The sequence below is a fragment of the Seriola dumerili genome, unplaced genomic scaffold, assembly GCF_002260705.1.
Source record: "Seriola dumerili isolate Sdu_G_001 unplaced genomic scaffold, Sdu_1.0 BDQW01000230.1, whole genome shotgun sequence".
Lineage (NCBI taxonomy): Eukaryota > Metazoa > Chordata > Actinopteri > Carangiformes > Carangidae > Seriola > Seriola dumerili.
Window position 1 is genome coordinate 4,255,496 of NW_019174485.1, and position 23,325 is coordinate 4,278,820.

A 23,325-nucleotide genomic window follows, 5' to 3' on the forward strand; every position below is an offset into this window, starting at 1 on the left:
CCCAAGGCCAACACATGTACTGAGACCCTCTCTCTCAAAAGATAGGCCCTCAGGGAGACATAAGACAGAAGCGTGTATGTGTGTGTGTTTCTATCTGTCATATGAAATTCAGTTGAGTATGGCAAGATGTGAGCACTCCCTAAACCATCACAATGGAGGGCAAATCACAATGCGCTTCTTCTGCTGTCCTTTTGTATCCTTTGCTGTCTTTTCCTATGAGCTCCACAGACTGTGCCAGGTTGGAGAGCAAGGGAATACTCAGAGCATCAAAGTATCAAAGTACTAAAAACTCAATATTCAGCAGTTACCTCTTGATGCTGACGTGTAAAAGAAATGTCAAGCACCTAACAAAAAAGTCTGTTCAAGGAGCAATTACAGCCAATGTTCCCTGCAAGTTGATATTTTGGTGACCTATGTCTAATAATTTATATTGATCAATGAATCATATTAACCTCATAAAAAACTTTAAGACACTGTCTTGACAGTTGTCTCTTCATTTTGTCTCCAGAGGCAGTGATTTTACCACAGCACTGAGGTCTTTCTCTCCTTCCTCCACTCCACTTCTCTGCAGCCCAAATTAGTACCTACTTTACCATCTGATATGTAATGAGGTGTCAGTGCAGCTGTGTCTCGGTATTCTATGTTAATGCACTAGTTCAAACGTTTGTGGCCATTTCACCTTTCCATACCACTGACCATACATCCTGTACATCTTGTACAAGCTGGAGTGAGCGGTTCCCCTGGTGAGTTTCAGTGATGAATGCTAATAAGGGGCTTACTGAGATGGAACTCTTCCACTTCTGATGTGGCGAACATCTGGTGAGAAGAAATGACCGTCTTACTGACAGGATTTCTGGGTATCCCTATGAGGATACTGAGACAGAGAGAGAGGAGAGAGTGTGTAATTTTGTTTGCGTGTGCGATTCCCTGTGCCTGGGGAACCTTGGCCCAAAGTTGTGGCTGCTCTGTGGGTGTGTACTTGAGTGTGAGACAGACATAATATCAGTAAGAGAATCAGGCATTTATGCGATTTCAACAAGTGTGCAGTCACTCGTGACGAGTTAGGACACCCAACCCTCCACATGTCATCCGGCAAGGCTAAGCTGGCTGTATGACAGTATGACTGTCTGGCCATGTAGTTTTAAAAGCAGACTGATTCTGCTGACTCCATGATACGCACGCAGACACACTCTCACTCAGAGCACACATGAGCATTTAAGTGCTTTTTCTTTGCAAGAAAAGCAGCTTTAGAGAGTTTTAACAGCAGGAGGTGAGCTGTCAGGGATTTCAAACCTTCAAAGTGTCACATGGGGAAAACTGTGCGTGTGTAGAAAGACACTTGAAGTGCTGGCCAGCCTACAGGAGATGAACGTCCAAATGTTGCATTCACATCGAACATGGAAGACAGTGGAAAGGAGCCTTTTACTTGAAAATACCATTCGCAACACCTGCCATCTGGTAATGCCACTTGGCAATGATGTTCTATACCTGCTACTTCCTGAACTCTGACATCACCAGCAAACACATGAAGTCAGGTCTACTGAGTGATGATTTAATTTTTAGAAACCAAAACAGAAAACCAGATACATCAGGAAAAACAGTTAGGCCAATCTCTCCATAATGATGATAGACTTTTTTTTTTTTTTACTGTTTTTATTGTTGCATCTTTTAGTTTTGTGACATAAATATTTGTTTCCTCGGGCGTCAGGTGGCAAGCAAATATTTCATTCTACATGTGCAATTTTTTTCAGTAAGAAATCAGTGAAAGGCTGGACCGCACTAAGAGGGAATTTGATGCATGTCATGTTTAATTTCCAAAAGCAACCACATTTCGCACTGGCCAGGCACACACTGGCAGGATTATGTGGCTCATCAAATCACATACTGAATCTGAAAGTGTTTCTGATGGCATCAATAAGCCGCCAGATCTCACCAGGAGTTTGATCCAAACTAAACAGACCTAATCACAGACGAATGAGAAGGATAACTAATCACTTAATTCACTTCTAGGGGATACAAATACCATTAAGTAGGGTAAAGTCATTGTAAAGAATTGCCACTTTAAATTCACTAAAGGCTAATAGTGAAATGACAGTGACACAAAAGATAATTGAAGATTACAAATATGTCATGACGTAATTAAAGCACTGGGCTGCTAAGAGACAAAATTTCCAAACATGTCGGATTTGTTCTTTAAAAAGCCACAACAGCAAAAACATTATGGTTAGCATTACAGTGTCTGGCTTTCTTGAAGACATGAAGTCAAACATATCATCAATGGCAGTGGTATTCCATTATGGCCTACAAAAAAATATGTTCACGGTGCTATGATGGTTTTCAAATGGCTCAAAAGAGGGAACACTTTCAAATGGCAATTATAATCCATCATGTGATTGTAACAAAATTCTGCTATAGCGTGCCCCACACGGCAAATTCTTTTGCTTTTCTTTTTCACCACCACTTTTATCAGATGTTCAATAATGGTGGAGAAAGATATCCATCGTAATACTTGACAAGATACCACTGGTAATAGTCCTGAATGAATGCAGGGCCAAGACATTACATAAGAAAGCCTTTGCTCTCTGCGCTCACCTCTCTTGTTTCCCCCAAAGTCCATGTAAGTCTAGTTACTTTTTTCAGTTACTTAATTAAATTGCAGCACGGCTATTACCATAGCGTCAGTTTGGCAGTTGAGGCCTAAGAAAGCTTTGTGTTTTTGCTTTGTGTTCCAACCCTGAGGAAATGTTCAGAGGGCTTTTTAGTGCTGACCATTGGCTACTGAACTTTTGTAATGACAGGACTAAAAAGACAATATTAAATCCCAACAAGACAGGAACAAGAGTTCACAGATAACTGTGTTTTATCTAGCCTGCTCTGAACTCTGACCATAATCTTGGTGCCTCTGTCCCTAGCTCTTTCTCTTCAACTCGGCTCATTGAAAGACACCAGTGCCACTGCTCCACTTCAAGGACATACACTACATTTGCACCCATCCTCTGTAAGTCACTTTATTCTGACTTTCTTTTTGAAAACAACAAGCCTCTGAAGATTGGTTTTCATTAAAATTATGCCATTTACATCAAAATTCTTAATGCAAAATGCTCTTATAACTGAGAATTGTTTTTGTGTTTTACAGCTTTGTGAAACTTAGCACACATTGCGCAGGTATTTATTTTAGGAATAATTATTTTATTATATAATAGAATATTTTTTATAATGATTTTAATATTGAATTGATTAATTTATAAGATCCATTTACCAAGGTCTCATTTATTAGTAAGACTAGATTTTATTTAATTAGTTCATGACCCTACCAAATGATTGGCTTTTCATCCACTGGTCTCTTCAGATCCACCACCTCTGAATGACTACTATTATCCAGTTCCACCCTCACCTCTCTAACTGAGCAACTGCTGATCAATCTTTCCACTCTCACAGGTTAAACTGTTAGAGTGACAGTGATTGAATATACTGCCTGGCACAACAAATCTGTGCCATGGTTATCTAAGACTGGGGCACTAATGGCACACCACCAAAGTAGCAGGACATTGAAATACTTGGATGACATTTAAAAAAAAAAAAAGTGTAGCTCATGATAATATTCTAGGACCTGTTCTCTTCTCCATTAGAGCATTTACATGTGCTTAAGTAACACAATGTTAAAGCACTTATTCACTACTTATTTGTTGAAAATCTTTTCATTTAATGTTTTTCTTTGTAGTGTTTGTGCCCTTATAAGAATATGTCATGTCATTTAAGTCATATGTCCTCTAAGTGTTGTCTTTTGTCAGACACTGGGCTGTCACCAATCCAGTAAGGGCTTGGAAAAATGATTTAGTTGAGAAAACAGCACGGCTGTCAGCCTCAGTGAGATACACTAATGGAAACAGATAATATTTAGTTTGGTAAACAGAAGGAGGTAAAATTCAAGCACAAATAAGACAATATAACTGACTGTCTTGAAAAAATGATTTGATTTGGAGGTTGCTTCAGTAGAAAATGTTTACAATGCCAATGTGTATGGTGTGTGTGTGTGTGTGTGTGTGTGTGTGTGTGTGTGTGTGTCTTACCCACGGTTAGCTGACCGGTCAGTTGTCCCTGATCATTCCTAGCGTTGACAGTCACATTTCTGTCTGACTGAAGGATCAATGGACTGTCCTAAAGAGAGAGGAGGAAGGAGAAAGACGATTAAGACAGCAGCAAACTCTTACAAACAAATCCATGTATACTGATACACCGCTCTCTGATTTCTATCTTTTCCCTGTAACCCTTGCCCTCACCCCTCTGAGAATCAGTCGATACTGCATTAACCTGCATAACCAGTACTGCCTTAGCTCATATCAACCTTCACAGTTCACACTTGACTCCCTCTCTTCTGCCAGCCCGACATACTCTGCATCCAATTTGCATAATCTATTCAAAACAACGTCCTGTCTGTGAGCGTATTTGCTTGTTTTTAATTGTCTGTCTGTGTGTATATGTATGCCTTCAGAAAGGCAATTATTCTCAAGCTAAACAAGCTAAATGCAGCAATGACCCCGACCTCTGCTCTCATCTTTAAAGTCTGATTGAGCCACACGCTGCCCACATTAGTTTACATTCAGTGGATGTGAGTTGGAATGAATGCAAACCCCATGTCTTCCATTTTCATTAAGTCCCAAACTCAATCTAACATCTCACTGTCTCTCTCTCTCTCTCCCACTCAGCTCCTTACTCCCCTCCTCCTTCATCTTACTCTTTGCCTCTACTGTGTACATCAGTCTGCAAAATCTTCCTACTCACATTCTTAGCCAACTTTTCCTTTTGTTCTTCTTTCCTCTTTCCATATATCACTGCATTTACATCATTTTCTGTTTTATTCTCTTTTATTTTACTCCTCTCCCTCTCTCACTCTTTCTTTTAAATTACTCATTTGTTTTGGCGGCGTGAAATGAATAGCTCACAGGTGACCCAATTTCTCTGTTGATTTCCCCAAATTAATATCTTGCTGCATTCTGGTCTGAATTCCAAATGAGAATTGTGTTAAAATTGGAAAGTCGCTGATCTGTTGAAATGGAAAAATCTTTTTTTTCTTTTTCTCCCCTTCATTCTCCCTCTATCTTTCTCTCTGCTTTGCTATTTGTTATGGATGAATATTCATTGTTTTGTGGTCTGTTTATACGAGTTAAGACCAAATTTCCAATATGTCACACCTGTCTGTGCTCTACTTTGCACTGTCCAGAGACTCCCAGGACAGGCTGATCACAAACACAAACCACTGCACAAGAGCGAGGGACAAATAAAAGTTATGGACTCAGAAAACACACTCACAAAAAGCATACACAAACACAATACATCCAGTGACAAACAGGACTTGTGCGTAACTATATGCGGGTAATGTACACACCTACACACCTGCGTAGAAACATATTCTAGCTGTGAACACAATAATATCCAAATGAGGGGCTCAGGTGCAAGTTCAGACACGGCCCTGCCTCTGTGCACAGACACACACCACCCACTCATACAGCGTCTGGTAACAAATTTGCCAAACAACAAATGAACATTCCACATGGTTTATTGTGCATTGCTTCCCTCATCTGTTTCCTAACGCTTGTATGCTGGATTAATTATTTTCAACGGGGCGTGTGATAGGCTTCACTATATTATCTTTCCACTCTGTTTAAAGCGAGGGGCGCTTTGTAAAGCATGACAGATGTAATGCACTTTGAATCATTCCAGCTCAATGGGCAATGTGCATGAACAGGCCTGATCCCATTCACTTAGTGCAGGACTCTGTCATTTAGAAGAGTGACCATAGATGGAAAGTCTTATTTGATTAAGCACTCATATGCAAATGCATGGAAATAACGGCAGTAAATAATTGCTGCATATTAAACAGCTGCTAATGTCTATTTATATAACAGCTGATTGAAGCTAAACAATCTGACTGGTGGCGCTCATGTGAAACATAGGAGCAGTAACAATAATTGTTTGTCCATCTTGAAAAAATTGTTGATCCCACAAGAGACTATCAAAAATAATAACACCAGTTTTCACCTAAGTATGTCATCACCACAACACTAGTGAGGAATGGACAGGGCCTGTGCTTGTTAGCGCTCATGTTGGCCTACAGTACCTTGATGAAATCAATTCAGACTCTGCACATACTGTTGGTAATTCAGTTGTAAAGTGCAGTCTCCAATATGATTGTGGAAAACAAAGTGATGTGGAAAGCTTGAATGGTGCATGCTCTGCATCACTTGACAGGCACTGTGTACAACTGTGCTGGATGAGAATGGGTCATTGACACTGGATTCATATTATTAAAAAACAAAATATACATCTACAGTATAGAATTACACATTCCTGAAAACGGACTGGTAAAGAGCTGCTGCTTATACTTCTGTTACAGTAAAACTATTATATTGAAAAACATAGTAATATAATTAATATACTTTATATAGTTTGACAAACACTTCTAAAAACTTTTAAAAATTTGGCTCCTTTCTGTCAATCCGGTCAGTTAAATCCCATGTGTTTATTTGGCTCTAAACGCTACACAAATAATATCAGCAAGATGGTAAATAACTGACCGTGGTTTCCCTTCATATACGTTGTGCTGAGAACCTATTCAGTCAGTTTTCTGACATTAAAGGTTCATTTCTCTCCATGAAAGTCCTTCTTCAAAGCTCTGATCTTCAGTGAAGTTTGCATGATGTTTGATGGTGGTTTGAGGTTTTTCATTTTAATGTTAGTTTGATGTTGGTTGTGCTTTTGGTGCAATACTGAAAAGGTTATTGCACTGCAGAATGGTAATCGTTTCATTTCTTAGATTTTAATCCATCGTGTGATGCATACATCATCTTGACGTTGTTTGATGTTGGAAATCCAATCAGTGTTCGAATTTTAGCACACTCTAGGAGGTGTGTGTGGGGGCGAATTTGTATTGGGTGTTTTATTGATATTTACTCAGAAATTTACATATACGAAGAAAATGACATATAGTCTGCAACTGGCATATGTCACTACAGCTGCACTCCAATACTGACTGCCAATAGATCTTGTTGTGGCCAATTTACAGCAGCCTCACAATAATTACAGATAAGTCTACCTCGGACCACGCAACACCACATTCACACACAATAATTCTGCATATGCGTGCTGATTAAACAATACAATATGAAACAGCCACAAACAATATGAAAGCGCCCAGCATTACCATATAAAACACATCACACATATCTACTTCAGCTAGCCTGTGTTATATGCATTATAGTAATATAATTTAAGTTTACAGACAGAAATATCCCTGGGCAGCAAAAGGCTATGAATACATTCACATATTTAAAAGTAGGGGATTTTTACTTGTGACTTTCAAAATTCAATGACCACAATTAAAGATTAAACATAGAATAACAATGAACAACAGCAGAACTATATTCAAATCATATTCAAAACTATTTGTTTGGAGAAACAAATTCATTTGTCAAGATTTGTCCCTCTCTATTTTCAACAACATCTTGATGACTCATCCCTCAAGAGAGAACCTCCTCTCCTAACACCTCTAACACTTTAACATGCCTAATTAGCACTTACTATGCACTTTCGGTGAACTTCGTTACCTGATCTTCTTGCACTTGCCCTTATTGAACAGATTTAGTCTGTAGTACTTACTTCAAGGTCGCCTACTGTACTGAAGCTTTAGTGCTGTCCCTCACTTGTAAGTCGCTTTGGATAAAAGCACCAAATGAGTAAATGTTAAAATGTAGATTAGATAAGATTAGATACGATTACATAGAATTTGATTAGATAAGATCAGCAGGTGAAACGGGCTACACTCAAAGACAGACTGAAAACAAGGCCTTTATAGAGATAAAACCTTCAAATACTATATGTGGACAACAGTTCACACTTATGGACAATTTTTCCCAGAAGGTTTTCATTGTGCTGCTCTTATTTCTTTGACACATAAAAAGTGAGTGAAATTTTTACGTAGACAAAAAAAAAAAACAGCTCGAGAGAAGGATGAGGGGGAAAAAAAGAATCTGTGAAACTATGGTTTGGTGAGCACGTGTAGCATTTCCTCACATGTACCATATATCTTTGTGATGTTTTCTTTATGTTCAGTTCATTTCTAGGTTTATCCCTCTCTTCTGCTCTATTCATTGTCCCTCTGGCTTCTGCGTTTACTGTGTCGCTCATAAATCTCCCATCATTGTGTGAGCACAAATAAATACACTAAAGGCTGACGCCTCATGCTCCCTCTTGCGAGTTGACACGACATACGCCACAGCGCCACTAATTCAGTTAATAGTTTAATTTTGCTTTGATTATAAATGCAGGCAAAGGACCTCCAGCCTGCGGTAGCCAATGTAATTACTCAGGTAATAATAAGCTGTGGACTGGTGGATCATCATCACAGCCTCCAGCCACCGGTACAGATGGGTCCTAATAACAGCTTTCAGTCCTGCTGTCTCACTGTCTGTCTCACTAACTGACCGTCTGACTGTCAGTCTAAACAGGTCTGGACTCAAGGTTGATAAATGATGTGAATGGTTATTTGTGTTTATCATCACTCTAATAACAGCTTTCAGTGCTCCTGTTCATCTCTTATGGTCTGCCTCACTAGCTGTCTAACTTTGTACAGTATACATCTCAACAGCAGTGGATTCAAGCCTCATACAAGATACATTTGGTTGATTCATCTTTGCCATCAGCCTAATAGCAGCTTTTAGCCTCCTGACTGTATCTCTGTGATTGCTTGTCTCACTGGCTGACTGTCTATCTCTCTATCTAAAAAGCTATGGACATGCGCTTAAGAAATACTTTTAGCTCTCAATCGAATAAAAAGCTTTCAGCTCTCCTGTCCCTGACGTGTCTTATTCTCCTCCTGTCTCTCTGACTTTCTAAAAACCCACCATCTCTTCAGCCAGTCCACCTGTCTGTCCACCTCTCAGTCCGACTCTGCCATTAGGGTCAGATTTTTTCAGGTCAAACTGAATGCATTGGGTTGTGGTGTATTGGGTAAGCATCAATAACATATACTGTAGGTTTTAAAGATCAAGTAATAAACACAATTTTACAATTCTTCACACTGGCACCTGAACACACCACCAAATAAAGTATTCAAAATGTTCCTTATTCTCAGCTGCATTTTGCAATATGTTTTGCAGTGAATAAAAGTCAAGTGGAGATTCTAAAGACAGACTTTCAATATAGTTCAACTAGACGCTCGCTGAGATATGATCCCGATCCTAACTTTGATTTGATTATTTTCATTCATGTGTATTTCTGTCTGTCTGTATTAATCTGTTAAAAGTACCACCGTTATAGATACTTGGCTGCTAAGAAGGAGCTGTGAACAACAATGGCAAGACAGTTAGACAGAGTGGGGAATGAGTTAAAGAGTGGGGAAGACAGACAGAGAAAGTTGTTTAAATTCATCAGTAAAGACAAGTAGATAGTATATAGTCTAAGCTAAAACAGAATACCAATCAAACAGTGTGTGATAAAGTGCCTGCGGTGTCCCTCCATTCCTCTTTCGACTTAATTCAGCTAATTAGCAAGGACTATTAAATAAGTGATGTGTTTGTTGGTGTGCAGAGCTAATTTGTTGTTTTTAGTCCCCACGGCCATATAACAGCAGAATATAAACCAGCGTTGCTCACAAGATTACTCTCAGGGTAGTTGGATTTAATATGTTCAAGTGTCTTCATGTGCATTCGGGGGGCCTTCTCATCTATTTAACATGTCATCAATGTCCTATACAAGACTTGTATCAACAGTCTTGAGATCAGTTTAATCTATTTAAATCTCAAAGTGACAGCTGAGATGAGACTGAGCCAGTCAAGACATGTCAGATCATTGTGAGCTTGGAAAGTTGTTGGAGACTTGGCATGGAGATTGCTGGCTAAAAGGTATGAGTTGAGATTGCTAATTTTGGGGCCCTTCTACCTCAGGGGTCCTCAGGACTGCACTGTTAGCGAGTGTCCCTGCTGTGCAAGATTTCATGCACCTGTTGAATGAAAATTCTGTTTTCAGAACGGAGAGGAGGAGCGTTGGCTTTTCTCTTCCCTAATTAAGTGTCTCTCATGTCATTTTTTTGTCAATTGTTCTGGTGGGGGATTCAACTAAGAAGACTGTTTGGTTCCTTGGTAAACCAGACTTAATTTCACCTCGAGTCTGGAAACTTTGTGGTGACGCTGGGTATTCATAAGGACTTTTGTTCATTTTGTGAATTCGCTGATGTTATTTACAACTTGTTTTATTTGAGCAAATGTTCAACACCCAAACATATTCAGTTTACTATCATATATCACAAAAAAAGAATCAAATCCTCAAATTTGAGAAACAAAAACCAGGGAACTCTTTTGGCTTTTTTGCTTGAAAAATGACCTGAATAATGAATTGAGTTTTGAAATAAAAAGGTTGCAGCTCTTTTGGTTTCTGGTCTCTTTTGGTTCATTTTTTTGTGACACTATTGTCACACTTACATGTCAGTTATACACTACAGTTTTAGGAATCAAATCTACATGTGGTACATCCAGTGCCTTTAAAAACAGATTCAGTGAAAAGCCAGTTTTCTGAAATCCATAAAAACAATTTTATCAAAAAATCATGTCAGCATGGAGCTAATACTGTCCTTCATGTATCCAAGCACTGTGTTTTTGCATTAATGTGTGCGGTGCGTGCAGCGTGCATTTCTGCCCACACATGGTTATGCTTTTTATATTCACATACAAAACTTCGTAACAAGAAAAGGTGTGTGCTATTTGCAAGTTTCCAGACATTGAGCAAAAACAATTAAAAGCATCAATCCAGCTCTCCTGAAGAAAAATGTTTTGCTGTCTCTCCACACCCTCCAGGCTCCTTCTTCATGATTCATCTAAAGATTCACGCTATGCACTGTAAAATCAAGCTGAAACCTACCACCTCAAAAGCTTTATTTTACTGTAACAGCATTCACAGCAAAAGATAAAATATTCAGACTCTGCAGAGAAACCACTTAAATGAACTGTGCAATGTCAAGATTTTATGGGGATCAATAATACACATCACTGCCTTTGTTGTCATTCCTGAAAGGTTTACCGGGTGGACTAGCAGCTCCACTGTGTCCCCAAACAATGGACTGTGCTTTACCATAGTGGGGAAAAAAGGTGAAAATACAGTAGATATAGAAGGATGGGAAGGGTGAAAGAGACAGAGGTGTGGGATGGTGGGGAGGGGAAGTAGGGCTAAGCAGTCGACCTCCCAGCTTTGGGCTTGCAGCGTGATAAATCTTGAAACGAGGAGAGAGGAAAAGAGGAGGGAGAGCAAGATAGAGATGGAAGGCGGAGGAGGGTAAACCGCAGAGCATTTGTTTTGGAGATAGACACACCAAATAGATCTATACAAAGAAGCAGCTACGTCAGCCCTCTACTCTCTGCTTCTCCACGATAATGTATGTTGCTAAAGGGACCAGTCAACAAAGTCACACAGCTCCATAAAAATATATATATATGGCAGCTGAGAAAGCCACTTTTGTGATACTGCAAATTGGAGGTTATAGATTTAAATTAATATATTTTTTATACCAGTGTAATTCTGGTCATGCTGGGAAAAAGTACTATTGAAATATATAAAGCTGCCCTCACCACGTAATTCTACTCACCTTGTTCCCTCAACATCTGAATTTTTTCTGAATAAATATAAATCTAAGTATATGAATAAGATTCTTGAAATTCATCTCATATGTAATGAAATGAGCGCTTTGCTGCAGCCCCTGCCTGTCTCCCGATGTTATTTCATATTCCTAAGGAAAAAAACAAAAAACAAAACTATCACGCAAGTGAGGGTTTACAAATGATACCTCCAACCTGAGGGCTTAGAGATAAAATACATCTGAGGGAGTTTTACATAACATTTGAGATTAGAGCTCTGGAATACATTTTCATATAATGGTTTTAAGCCCACAATCCCAGAATACTGTTAGTCCTGTTGTGAGAGTTTCTGCCGTGGCTGAACAAAACCTGTCAGGGCATGATAAGAAAAAAAATATTAGACAAAAATAAAAAAATGGAAACTAAAATAAAATAAAAGACACAGCACAGACTTCCACCTGGTAGTCACTTTTCGTTTACTCTACCAGACTCTGACTTACATATTAATGCATGTTGGACTTTGTTTGGTGTCGTGCCATCTGCACACACACACACACACACACACAAAGACAGCTGCAGTATTTGTTGGGATGCTTAGGTTTTATACTAAACCCAAAATCAAGTCCTAAGCTTGGACAATTTCTCCCCATTTTAATAGAGGTACAAGGACACACAGACACACACACACAGGTCAAATAAAAAACTGAAATACAAAGATATAAATAATATAATCTTAATTATTAGGCCATTTTAAAACAAATTTATTTTTTAAAAATGATGATGTCCAGAGCCAAGTAGATATTACAATTCTTCATAAACACCCACCGATTCCATACAGGTGGGGAGCTCAACACACTCACATTCACACTTATGGACAGTTTTTTTTATGGGCAGTTCCGCACTCGGAGGAAACCCACATGGACACGGGCCCGCCTGCATACCTCACACAAAAAACATCTGGCTGACAAGCACCTTTAACCCTTCAGCACTTTCTTGCTGTGCGGCAACAGCTCTAACCGAGCCACTAAACCACCATCTACACAAACACATCACACAAAAACATTGTCATTTACCACCATTCTTTTTTTGACTGAAGAAAGAAGGCGGTTCAGCTTTAATACTCATCTAAGGGGACCTCTCTCATTAAAAGCACCTGGTTTTGTATGCATACTTTGCTGAAACTTATATTTTAGTATATATTAATAAGTGCACATTATCACACACACTGTAAACCAGCAATTCAAAGCAGCAGCACATACAGTATGTGACTCACTGACTGCGCACGGTATAATTGCACTCCATCAATATCATGTAGATACTATATGTGTGTCGCATCTGTTTTAGGCTTGCGTGGAGGAAAACTGAAATCAATTGTGTTGTTATGGCAATGAAGCAGTAAGGTGTTGAGCCGTGTTCCTGCACTGTGGGACTTAAACGAGAACCAGCAGCACTAATCCTTCATGTAAAAGATACATGTAGGTATGTGCGCTAACACACAATATATTACACACACCAGTCTGCAGAATTCACACCCAAGGTCATTATACGTATACAACATTATTAACTATGCAGTGTCTGTTCAAACATTAACAAGCTTCAACTGCTAGACACAGAAATCACGCTAAACACACACACGCAGTACAGCCAAATCAGCGTGGACTAATGTCTGCGGCTACATCACGGTTGTATTTGTCTCTAAAGAAGCACATTTTCCCTTAAGTTGTGTGTCCTGTGGCATGGTTGAGTAGAGGAGAGGAGACAAGATAAGTGGAGAAGACGGAGGAGGAGAAGAAAGCAGAGCAGATAAAGTTGCAATGCTCCATTTGCCATGAAATATTCCCCTGTGGTACAAATACTTGAGGTGAAAGAGCAATAAGTTAACTCTGGAGAAGTTTGTGCATATATGAGAGAGATAGTGTGTGTGTGTGTGTGTGTGTGTGTAAGTGTGGAGGGAGACTGCCCTAGGTCTGAGACAATATGTGTACGTCATGTATGCATTACACATGTGACAATATTTGACCTTTCTCACATGTTTGTGTCTAAATGTGTGTGTGTGTGTGTGTGCATTTATGCTTGCCCACGCAGACATGTCTTACTGCTAATAGATTATCGATCGGAGTCAGTTTCCGAGACCTGTAGTGGCTCTCTCTCTCTCTCACACACACACACACACACACACACACACGCACACACACGCACACACACACACTCTGACTTGCTGTCTCCTGAATACTTTTATTGAAAACAACTCAAGGCAACTTCTTCGTAAGTCTGTTTTTCTTTGTTTTTTTTCTTCACCACTGATTCGAACATGACTGGTGCTCCGTGGCTTCCATTGGCACACTGGCTGTGAGTCATGTACAGGGTCATGGATCCCAAGCAATCTTTGGTACACAATAACATGTATTTCAAACCTGATGTAACATCTGATACCATTCCTTAAATATGTTCTATTGCTCTGGTACTCCTCTTTCTTCCTGCAGTTTCCTTGCCACTTCTGTTCCATCCAATTACCCAGGGGATCATAACAGATCCTTTTTCATTTGTACTGAACCCATGGGCATATGGGTGCTTGTGTAGGTGTGTAGGTGTGTGTTTAAAGGCTATTTTTTCTTTAATGGCAATACAGACTCTGCTCTTTAACCCTGTCACCTGGACAAAGTCAGGACAATCTATTCCATCAAAACAAGAAAGATCACACAGCTATCATAGCTCGCAGAAATAAATGACACTTAAATTACTGGTCTATTGCTAGCCTAAAGGCTGCCAGTTTCAGTGCTAATCTATATCCAAGTTATCATTACCAGGGGAAACATAACACAATGACGTCTTATTCAAAGTTATTGGTTTCAATCCTGATCCACATCACATAAGCACAGTTGCAGCAAAGAAAACTATAAGTATCGCCTCGCAACTCAGTTTCGTCCGACTAGTCAAGTTTTAAATCACGTCTGTCCAGACTCATATATTTAGTGAACACTGAAGAAATTCAATAATAGGTACTCAGTGTTTTTGCAGAACATTATGTCACGGTTAAGTTGACCTTTGATTGTTTAGATATAAAATGTCATCTCTTCATAATTTTCTCCTATCAGATGTTTGTGTAAAATTGTATCATAATTAGTGTAATAATTCTTGAGTTATGGCCAGTCAAAAACAGGTTTTGGGAGCTCACAGTAACCTTGAACTTTGACCTTCCAAGAGGAGTTTGTGCCAGATGTAATGAAACTCCCAATATTCCTGAAATATCACGTTCACAAGATTGGTAGGGGTCACAGGTCATATTGGCTGCATATCTGCCCTGGGCTGTGTCAGCGCTGGAGAATGGTCTGGTTCCACCCATAATCAGATAGGGGTAAGACCGCACTGGCTTGTTTGCATTTTTTTTAAACCATTCATTAAATTGGCTACTACCCCCATAAAGAAAATGCTATAAAAAAAATAAATAAATAAAAAAAAATGCAAGATGAATGTCGACTGTGGGATTGCATGATACAAATCTTCATCAATACTTGCTACTTTCAGCAGGTAGGTTGCTAGGTTGGAGGTTGTTGTTGTTTCCTGTAGCGAAGAGGATCTTGAAAACGGTAAGAGACAGATAGCGGAAAGGGAAGGGAACGCTGCGTGATACACGCTGCCAATACCAGGCTTATACCCAGTCTACATTCGGTGAGTACAGTGACCTTGCCCTTTTACCACCAAAATCTGTTCAGTTCATCCTTGAGTCCAAGTGAACGTCTCTACCAAATTTAAAGAAATTTTCTCAAGGCGTTCCAGAGATATCTCGTACATGAAGATAAGATGTATGGACAACCTGAAAAAATAATGACCACGATATAACTTTTAACACAGATAGTTTTTTGTTTTATGAGTTATTAGGGAGGACAGAGTATGAAATGCTGAGCACCTATATATCAACATGTTGTTTTCCTAAGAGACCACATCATTAAAAATATATCTCTCGGTCCTCTTGACACTTACTTATGTGTCATTTATCCAGCTCAGCCTCACCAGCTTGTTATCCCATGGTCATAGGCATTAAATAATGTATGCTCTCTCACCCCAAAGGGGCAGTGTTGGAAGGAATGAGGCTGCTTCAAACTGAATACTCTGATTCAGTGGGGGCTTGAGACTGGTGGGAGTTTTCATGTTCATATTTTCTATTAAGAACCACTCCTGTTTAGTAGTACAGAAAAAAAATGCTGTGCAATTCTGTGGTTACTCTTACATTTCTGTGCTATGCTTACAAACACTTTGAAGAAGAAACTGAACAGATTATGAAAGATTTTTCACAACTTTTTCAGATGGACTAAAAGTTTCAGAGTGTTTGCTTTACTGGGTTCTTGAGGATTAATGCATGCCAAAAACAAATCAAGTGTAACAATTAGCTCTTTTGCTGTGAAATGATAAATCACTTAGCTTGTTCAGCCATACAAATTCCGTGCAAATTTTATCACCCTTTGCATGAGCACAATCAAAGGAGGAAAATAATTGTTTTTTTCTCAAACCTTGTGTCTAACATTCTTTAGCGGGGCAACCTTTGTGTTTGCATTTGATTTCTGAACTAAGGCTTTAATCAAAGCTGCTCTGGGCTTTTTGGCTCATTTTCTAGCAGTTCAGTATGTCTTGTGCTTTGTTATTGCTGTGACAGGGATTTCCTGATGTTGGCCTCTCTGCAGAGCTCTCAGCCATGTGATGAAATCCCTAGTCGAGTATAGCTGCCTCCATAATTACTGGGAATGGTTTACAAGGGCAGGACATGAGAGAGATGAAGTGGATTCTCTTGATGGTGAAACATTGCATAAAATGGAACATGGGAATGGTTCACAAAGATGAGAGGAGAGTGTGAGAGGGGAATTGTTCTGACAGGATAACACATGATGGAGTTAAAAAGAGAGAATGGTTCCAACCCATGTTCACTCATTTATATAGAGTGAACATGAAGTCATTATTTCCCAGCATGAAATGTTGGCACCAACAGTATTTCTGTGACATCACACACCAGCAGCAAGGAGATGGGAGGAATAAGTTAGACATTATCATCTGTCCATGAGGATAGGTTTGAGTAGCACGATGTGAAAGACATTAAAATTATATAGAACAGGTTCTGAGTGTGCATACAGACATAACAAAATATCACCCATGAAAAGAAATGATGAACTGATAGTATCCGAGGTTGCAACCGCAGACAGAAGGTTAGAGCTGCATAAAATGAGCTTGTTCTCCTTTTTTTTTGTGAATGACAAAGCAAAGGATCTTAAAAACATCACCCACAATCTTTAGGAGGCTTAACAAATAAATAAACTAAAAAGCAAATTACACTCAAAACTGAGTAATATATCAAGTTGTTTATTTACTGAAACATACAGCGGGAAGGTTTTGTGACTCAGTACTTGTGCACACTCCAAACAGTAGCATACAGAGTTTTGGACCACAGTGTATGCCACATATGCTGTTGTAAGGAGTGTGCACAACTACTGATTAACAATCACAATGAATCTTTAGTACTTAAGTACATAGCTGGTTATATCTATTGTGCTGCTCTCAAGTGGCCGGTCTGAAAAAATCTCCTGAGATATGAAAGTAATGTTAGCACTTAAGGCTGAAGCATGGATTTCCTCAAAGGCAGGCGCTGAAGGTGAGGGCATGCTAAAACAACTAATGAATAGGAATGAACTGTAGTGGGGTACAGAGATAGCTGAAACCAGTTCTCAATGACAGAACAGGAACAAAAGGTAAGGGATCTACGGATAAGAAAGTTGAGACAGGACAAAACTGATGACTTGAAATGTATTTCAAAGTTGAGACTTTTCATAGATGTAATAAACTAGTTCTACAATAAGTAAACAGTGACCGAGGATGGGACCAGGAGGGGGCAGGAAAAGCATGTGGATACAAGAATCTTTCTAAGAATAAAGTACAAAGTTACACCTCTTTCATCTTTCTCTGATGTCATTTTGCTTTTACGTTTTCCTTGAACTCTCTTTCAACTGTCTTCTTTTCAATTAATTTCCAACTCTCAGTTGTCCAGGAAAGACCCCCTGCTTATTTACATTCTTGTTATATCTCACTTTGATCTCCATCCAGTGCTTAGTCCTTAATCTTAGTTCCCTCTGCTGTGTTCTGTACTTCCTTGTCCTTTACCTCTACATACCTGTACTCCCTCTTGGAGATTTGCAACAAACCGTTTGTTTGAGTCATTCATCCATTTTTATGGTATGATATCAGACAGCGCAAATGCATCTCAAAGCAATGCCCTAGTATAAACAATAAAGGTATGTCGTATTTGAAGCTTGAACTGCTGTCATTTTTGGGGGGGGTGGAGGATATTCATGAAAATGTAGTGTTTCTGAATGTACCTTTCAGTTACTAACAATTCCAACTTGGGGACTCCTTCGCAACAATGTGCTTCAGCTGCAAATAGCCAGACTGTCTTTTGCCAGTAGGTTTTGGAGTCTTCTCTTCCTTTCCCTCCTTTTTACAGTCTCCGCTCTGTTTCTCAGGTCTGCCCATCAGTTTTGGTTCATGGTTCCTGTCTATGTTTCATACAGTGTGCTTTGATCGGGGTCTTCATCCTCCTGGAGACTCGGGCAAAGTTTGCTTTGTCTTCCTTCATAGCCATTTTGGCATCCAATGTTGTTAATGACAAACTGCAGCATGCTCTCCTCTCACCACGTCACATTCTTTGTCCTCGTTTTGAATGGCATATCACTGAGTTGGCCTCTTATGTGTATATGTCTATCCATTTACCAGGCTTCTGAAATATAGAGCTGGTTTTGTGTTCATGGTCCTATAAAAATGCCTGGAACAGACTGGGAGTTGGAGTTATGTGAATGAACTTGAATTGACCACCATACTGGTGCTGTTAATACCCAAACCAAGCAGGTTGTTATAGAGGAGTTCAATCAATACTGGGCTTCACTGGGATGCATCTAGTCATTAAGGGTCACATCATCTCTGGATTTACAGTTTTAAGGGGGCGTTTTCAATTATTCTCTTATACATTGGGATTTCAAAATATTGGCTTAAAGTTGAGTATGTTGCTGCATATGTGAGGATAAATGACTTAAGCAACTATATGACGGTTTACAGGCAGGGGCCTCTTGGCTGGAATACTGGATTTCCCAGACATAATCTTTGGAGAATGATGTTCAATGGAAGCTTCCCGTTGTTTTGGTATGATAATTGGCTTTTCTGTTCCACAGTTGTGCCAGGAATCAAAATCTTAAGAGAAAAGAGGATCTTCAGTTATCACCTCAGCTGTGCCAGACTGATATTTGAGTACAGCAATGGGATTCTCTCAGTGGCAGATCTACTACTATATCATTGTGCTCGCTCCAGAGAAAGGGGACCTCTATGTCAAGACAAACTTAATCCTTCATGATTTTACAAGGAATATCATGTGACATAAAGGAGGAAAACATGTCTAAATGTTAGTTCCTTTTAGTTCTTTAGGACATGTGGGAAACATTTTCCTCAAACAGTACTGCCATGACAACAACTTTGAGTCTCCAGTCTGCCAAATCATATGCTCTTTTTAGAGCCACGCATTACTCAGAAAAGGCAATAATTTATCAACTTCAATTACATATAAAACCAATAACTTTAATAATATTACACACTCAAAACTACCTAATCTGCTCATAAATAAACATTCTTTAAACATGCCTGATAAAAATATGAAAGGTAGTATACTGGTATTCATTTTAATACAGCAAAGAGTTTAGAACAAATTATTAGGAAAGGAGGTAAACCTATTTACTAACTCTAGCCCTGTTTTTAATGAAGAGAAACAGCTTTTTGAATTCTGGCAAGATGCCTTAAGAAATTCATCCTGATTTAGAGCACTGGGGGTGGCAGGGTGGAAGAGAAGGACTGTAGCCGCACTCCAGGGACTGGATGAGTCTTGCTCAAAAGCAGATATCTCTGCCTTGTCCTATCCTTTTCCCATCCACTGTTCAACTCTCTTTTTTCATCTTTGGCAGAGTCCCTACGGTTCCTCCTAATATTCTTTGCAAATATCTCCTGATAAAAGCAGAAATAATAATGGTTGAATTCATCAAGTCTCTACCTAAAGCTTCTGTCAACAATATGGTTAGATAGGATAAGATCCATGTCCACACCACTCATCCCAAAGAGTTCAGGTGAGCTGTACACATACTGTCTCATCAGCAAAATGTTTCTGCAGAAAAAAAATGCTATAAGCCAACATTGCAAACACAGCTGTGCCAATGAGTAGTTTCACTGTGTAGGCAAGTTTAGTATAAAGAAGCCACATGCACCACCACAGTGGCAAAGTGTGCTACCTAATCAACAAATCTGCACTGATGTCATAGTGCTCTCCTCAAATTATTCACCAGACACAGAGCACTTAACCATTAAGTGTTGTCCCTTCAATTTACTTCAGGAGTTCTGCTCTGCAATTATAAATGCATGAGGATACTCATCCTGAGGCTGTTTTTACCATAGCACAGGGTCTGTTCTCTGACTGTATACAAGCTGCTCAAGAGTGCAAACCACAACCTGTATAACTTACATTTTACCGACACAAGCCCCACATCTGCATTCAGAAAGTTAACTTCACAAAAAATCTTTTATTTATTCTGCGGCTCTAAGAGGTCTGGTGTTACGCTTGTTGACAGCCATTTCTCTCAACTACGGAAACAATTCCCAAATTAGAGTTTTGTATGTGTGATTACAAACAGGGTCATTATTGACTCCAGCTGCTGTTATTTTGCAATGCAGGAAACTACAAAGATTTTAGCACCACAATTCAAGACTACAAGATGTGACTGTTAGAATATTCATTTGGGAAATTTGAAATTTCAGTAGAGACAAGCATTAAAAATGTGAAGGCTCATCTTTGCAGCTGAGTAAGCATAAGATGTAAAAATTGCCATATGAGGATGTTACACGGGAGCAGCAGAAAATTAAACCTGCTTACTTTGCAGTCACATTCATGTAACTGAAATGCAAGTGATCCGTGTACTCTTTTTTGTCAAGCACTTCCTCTCTCTCTCTCTGTCTCTCTCTCTCTCTCTCTCACTCACTCACTCACTCACTCACTCACTCACACGCACGCACGCACGCACGCACGCACGCACGCACGCACGCACGCACGCACGCACGCACACACACACACACACACACACACACACACACACACACACACACACAGAGACAAACAGGGGAACGGTGCAATATGTAATTAAGGCATTGTACCAATGATCTGCACACTGGTAATTAAATCTAATCTGTATGTGTCTCCTCAGTGTGAGCATGTGTGTCTTTGTGTCAGTCTGTGCATGAGTGTGTGTGTGTTTAATGTCATAAGGCCAGAGCAGTGTAATGCCATACTCCCATCCAGTTAATTAATTCAAATGTCCACCCTTAATTAATTTCACACAGTGGATTGTGACCGTTCCCCTGGAAACAACCTGTGAATACATAATACCTGCAGGGACGTGTGTAGAAATGAACTGACAATGTCAGTTCTGTGTATGGGAATTAATGCATTTTCAGTATGAGCATGTCAAAATTTATACTGCTTATATGCACGTCAAAAAAAAAAAAAATAGAAGAATGTTTAAACACAAAGGAGGAATGTTTGGGCATCCATGTGTGTAAGAAAGAGACAGAACTCAGTGTTTGTATACAGTACAAGGTGAAGTATAGAACAAAAAAAGGTATACAGTAATTCAACACCTTTGACATTTTAAAGTTCTGGTAAACAAAGTAAACAAATAAGTGAAATCTGTTAGTTTTTACATGTCAAATGAGCAATTTTTTGAAGCAACATACTTATTATGCAACCTTTATTATGACTTTCTTCTTAAAATATGCACAGAAATGATCTCAAAATGTTGGTCACTTGAATTGACTAAACCAGATAGATTACAGTGCAATAGTATAGATATAATCATCTCAATTAGATGACTACAGTAGATGAATGTATGGGGAAACATATGTTTTAGTTCAGGACAACAGTTACAGGACAGTAAGATATATGCACATTAATTCATGGTTGACCAGCCTTGGTTATATATATATGTTATATTATTTATTTATTTTTTTTTAAACTTGTCTTCACTTACTCATCATGCTGTGATTCATGTTATGCATTTGAGTCAGTGTAGTTAACATGGATCCCTCTCATGTTAGAGCATACATTCTACGCAGTTCATTTGACATGGTGATTACACTGAACAAATGCTTTAACACACTTCAGTAAATGCGTAGCTCTGGATGTGGAATTAAACATTTCTGTTTGACTGTCTCTTTACCTAATATAGGCCCCCATTTTCTCGTTGATAGTATCATTGAAACTAGCTGTGGGCTAAAAGATAAATTTGTCTGTACAAAGCTATCTGCTTGCCTGATCATCATGCCAATTACTGCACAGGATTGGGGGTGGGGGTGGGGGGGGGTCAAATTTGAATATACAGAGAAAACGCAGTTATACACGCTTTAAAAAGAAGAATTGCAATCCATATTTTTGCTTAAAATTGTCACTGTCATATTAGAGCTGATGCCACGGATGTTACACAAGAGCAAGACAAACACAGTGCTATAGAGCTAAATGTATAGTGTAACTTTGGGTTTAGGTAATAAAGTCTTAAGTAAAACTGCACTTAAGAAGAAACCCAGCCAACTATCAATGACCCTGAGTAGTTCACTAAATCAAATGTTAAATGGAGTGCTGGCACACAGCTGATGGCCTTGCGCTCAATTGTTACTACTGTCTTTATGCCAGTAATGCAGCATTTATGGATGTGGAGGGATATGATGCCTAGAGCCAGGATTAGTTATGAGGAAGGCAAGGTGTTTGAGAGCATGTATTGGTTTTTTAAAATTAGTTTATTAAGCCAGGCATATCATCTCATAGGCATCCCTATGGGGTGGTGTATGAAAGGAGAGGAAAAGTCTGAAAGACAAATGATTGGATCCCTTTTTTTCTGTTAGTAAAGGCTTAAATAATAGAAACTGAATATCCTAAAGCAAAGAATACAGTGTTAAGTAATTAATTTTGTATTTTCTTTTATGTGCAATTCATCCTGACAGCTTCAGTGGTTGAGAGAAAAGCCAGAGTATAAAATATTACCCCTGGTAGAGGAGAGTGCTGTGTCCTGCATGAGACAAACTTCTACACCATGTTGCATCGACAGCATGTTGGCCAAAGCTTAGACTTGGAAGGCTTCCTATTTGGCTTGACAAGGAAGTGGCAAGCACATTTTGCTGGACTTTGGGTGAAGCAATATCTGTTTTAATGACAGCATTATCAAAACTCTTACATTTAACAGGGCATGGCATGATGTGTCCTTTTTCTGCAGTCAAGTTTTGTGATGAGCGGATTTGTTGTGGCTTTTGGATGTTATGACCTGGAGGCAGGGAGGCAGGGAGGCAGAGAGGCAGGGATGGAATGATCTTTTGGAGCAAGGGATTAATATTCTTATTCATTTTGTCTCGTTTCCTCTCTCCCCTCAAGGGCCAGTGTGACTTTCATTCTCCTGACATCCTGGAAAATGCTGTTAAATGTTAATGGGGACTATTTTTACATGGGTCGCGACCATGTCTGGCACACACGTATATGCCGCACACTCACACACCGGACACACAGGAATCTGGGCATTTGCCTACGCAGACAGACACATTTGCAGATAGTCGCACACACACATTTACACCCACATGCGCAACTACACAGCCT

At 39.3% G+C, this 23,325-nt stretch overlaps 1 protein-coding gene across 1 annotated transcript in view; it reads right to left on the reverse strand.

Moving 5' to 3' along the window:
• Positions 1-23,325, reverse strand: part of LOC111229373 (zeta-sarcoglycan-like) — a 145,101-nt gene that overhangs the window by 59,070 nt on the left and 62,706 nt on the right. Inside the window, exon 3 of the mRNA XM_022755682.1 lies at positions 4,071-4,158. Coding sequence (XP_022611403.1) covers positions 4,071-4,158 — 88 coding nt within the window. The remainder of the gene's footprint in view (positions 1-4,070; positions 4,159-23,325) is intronic.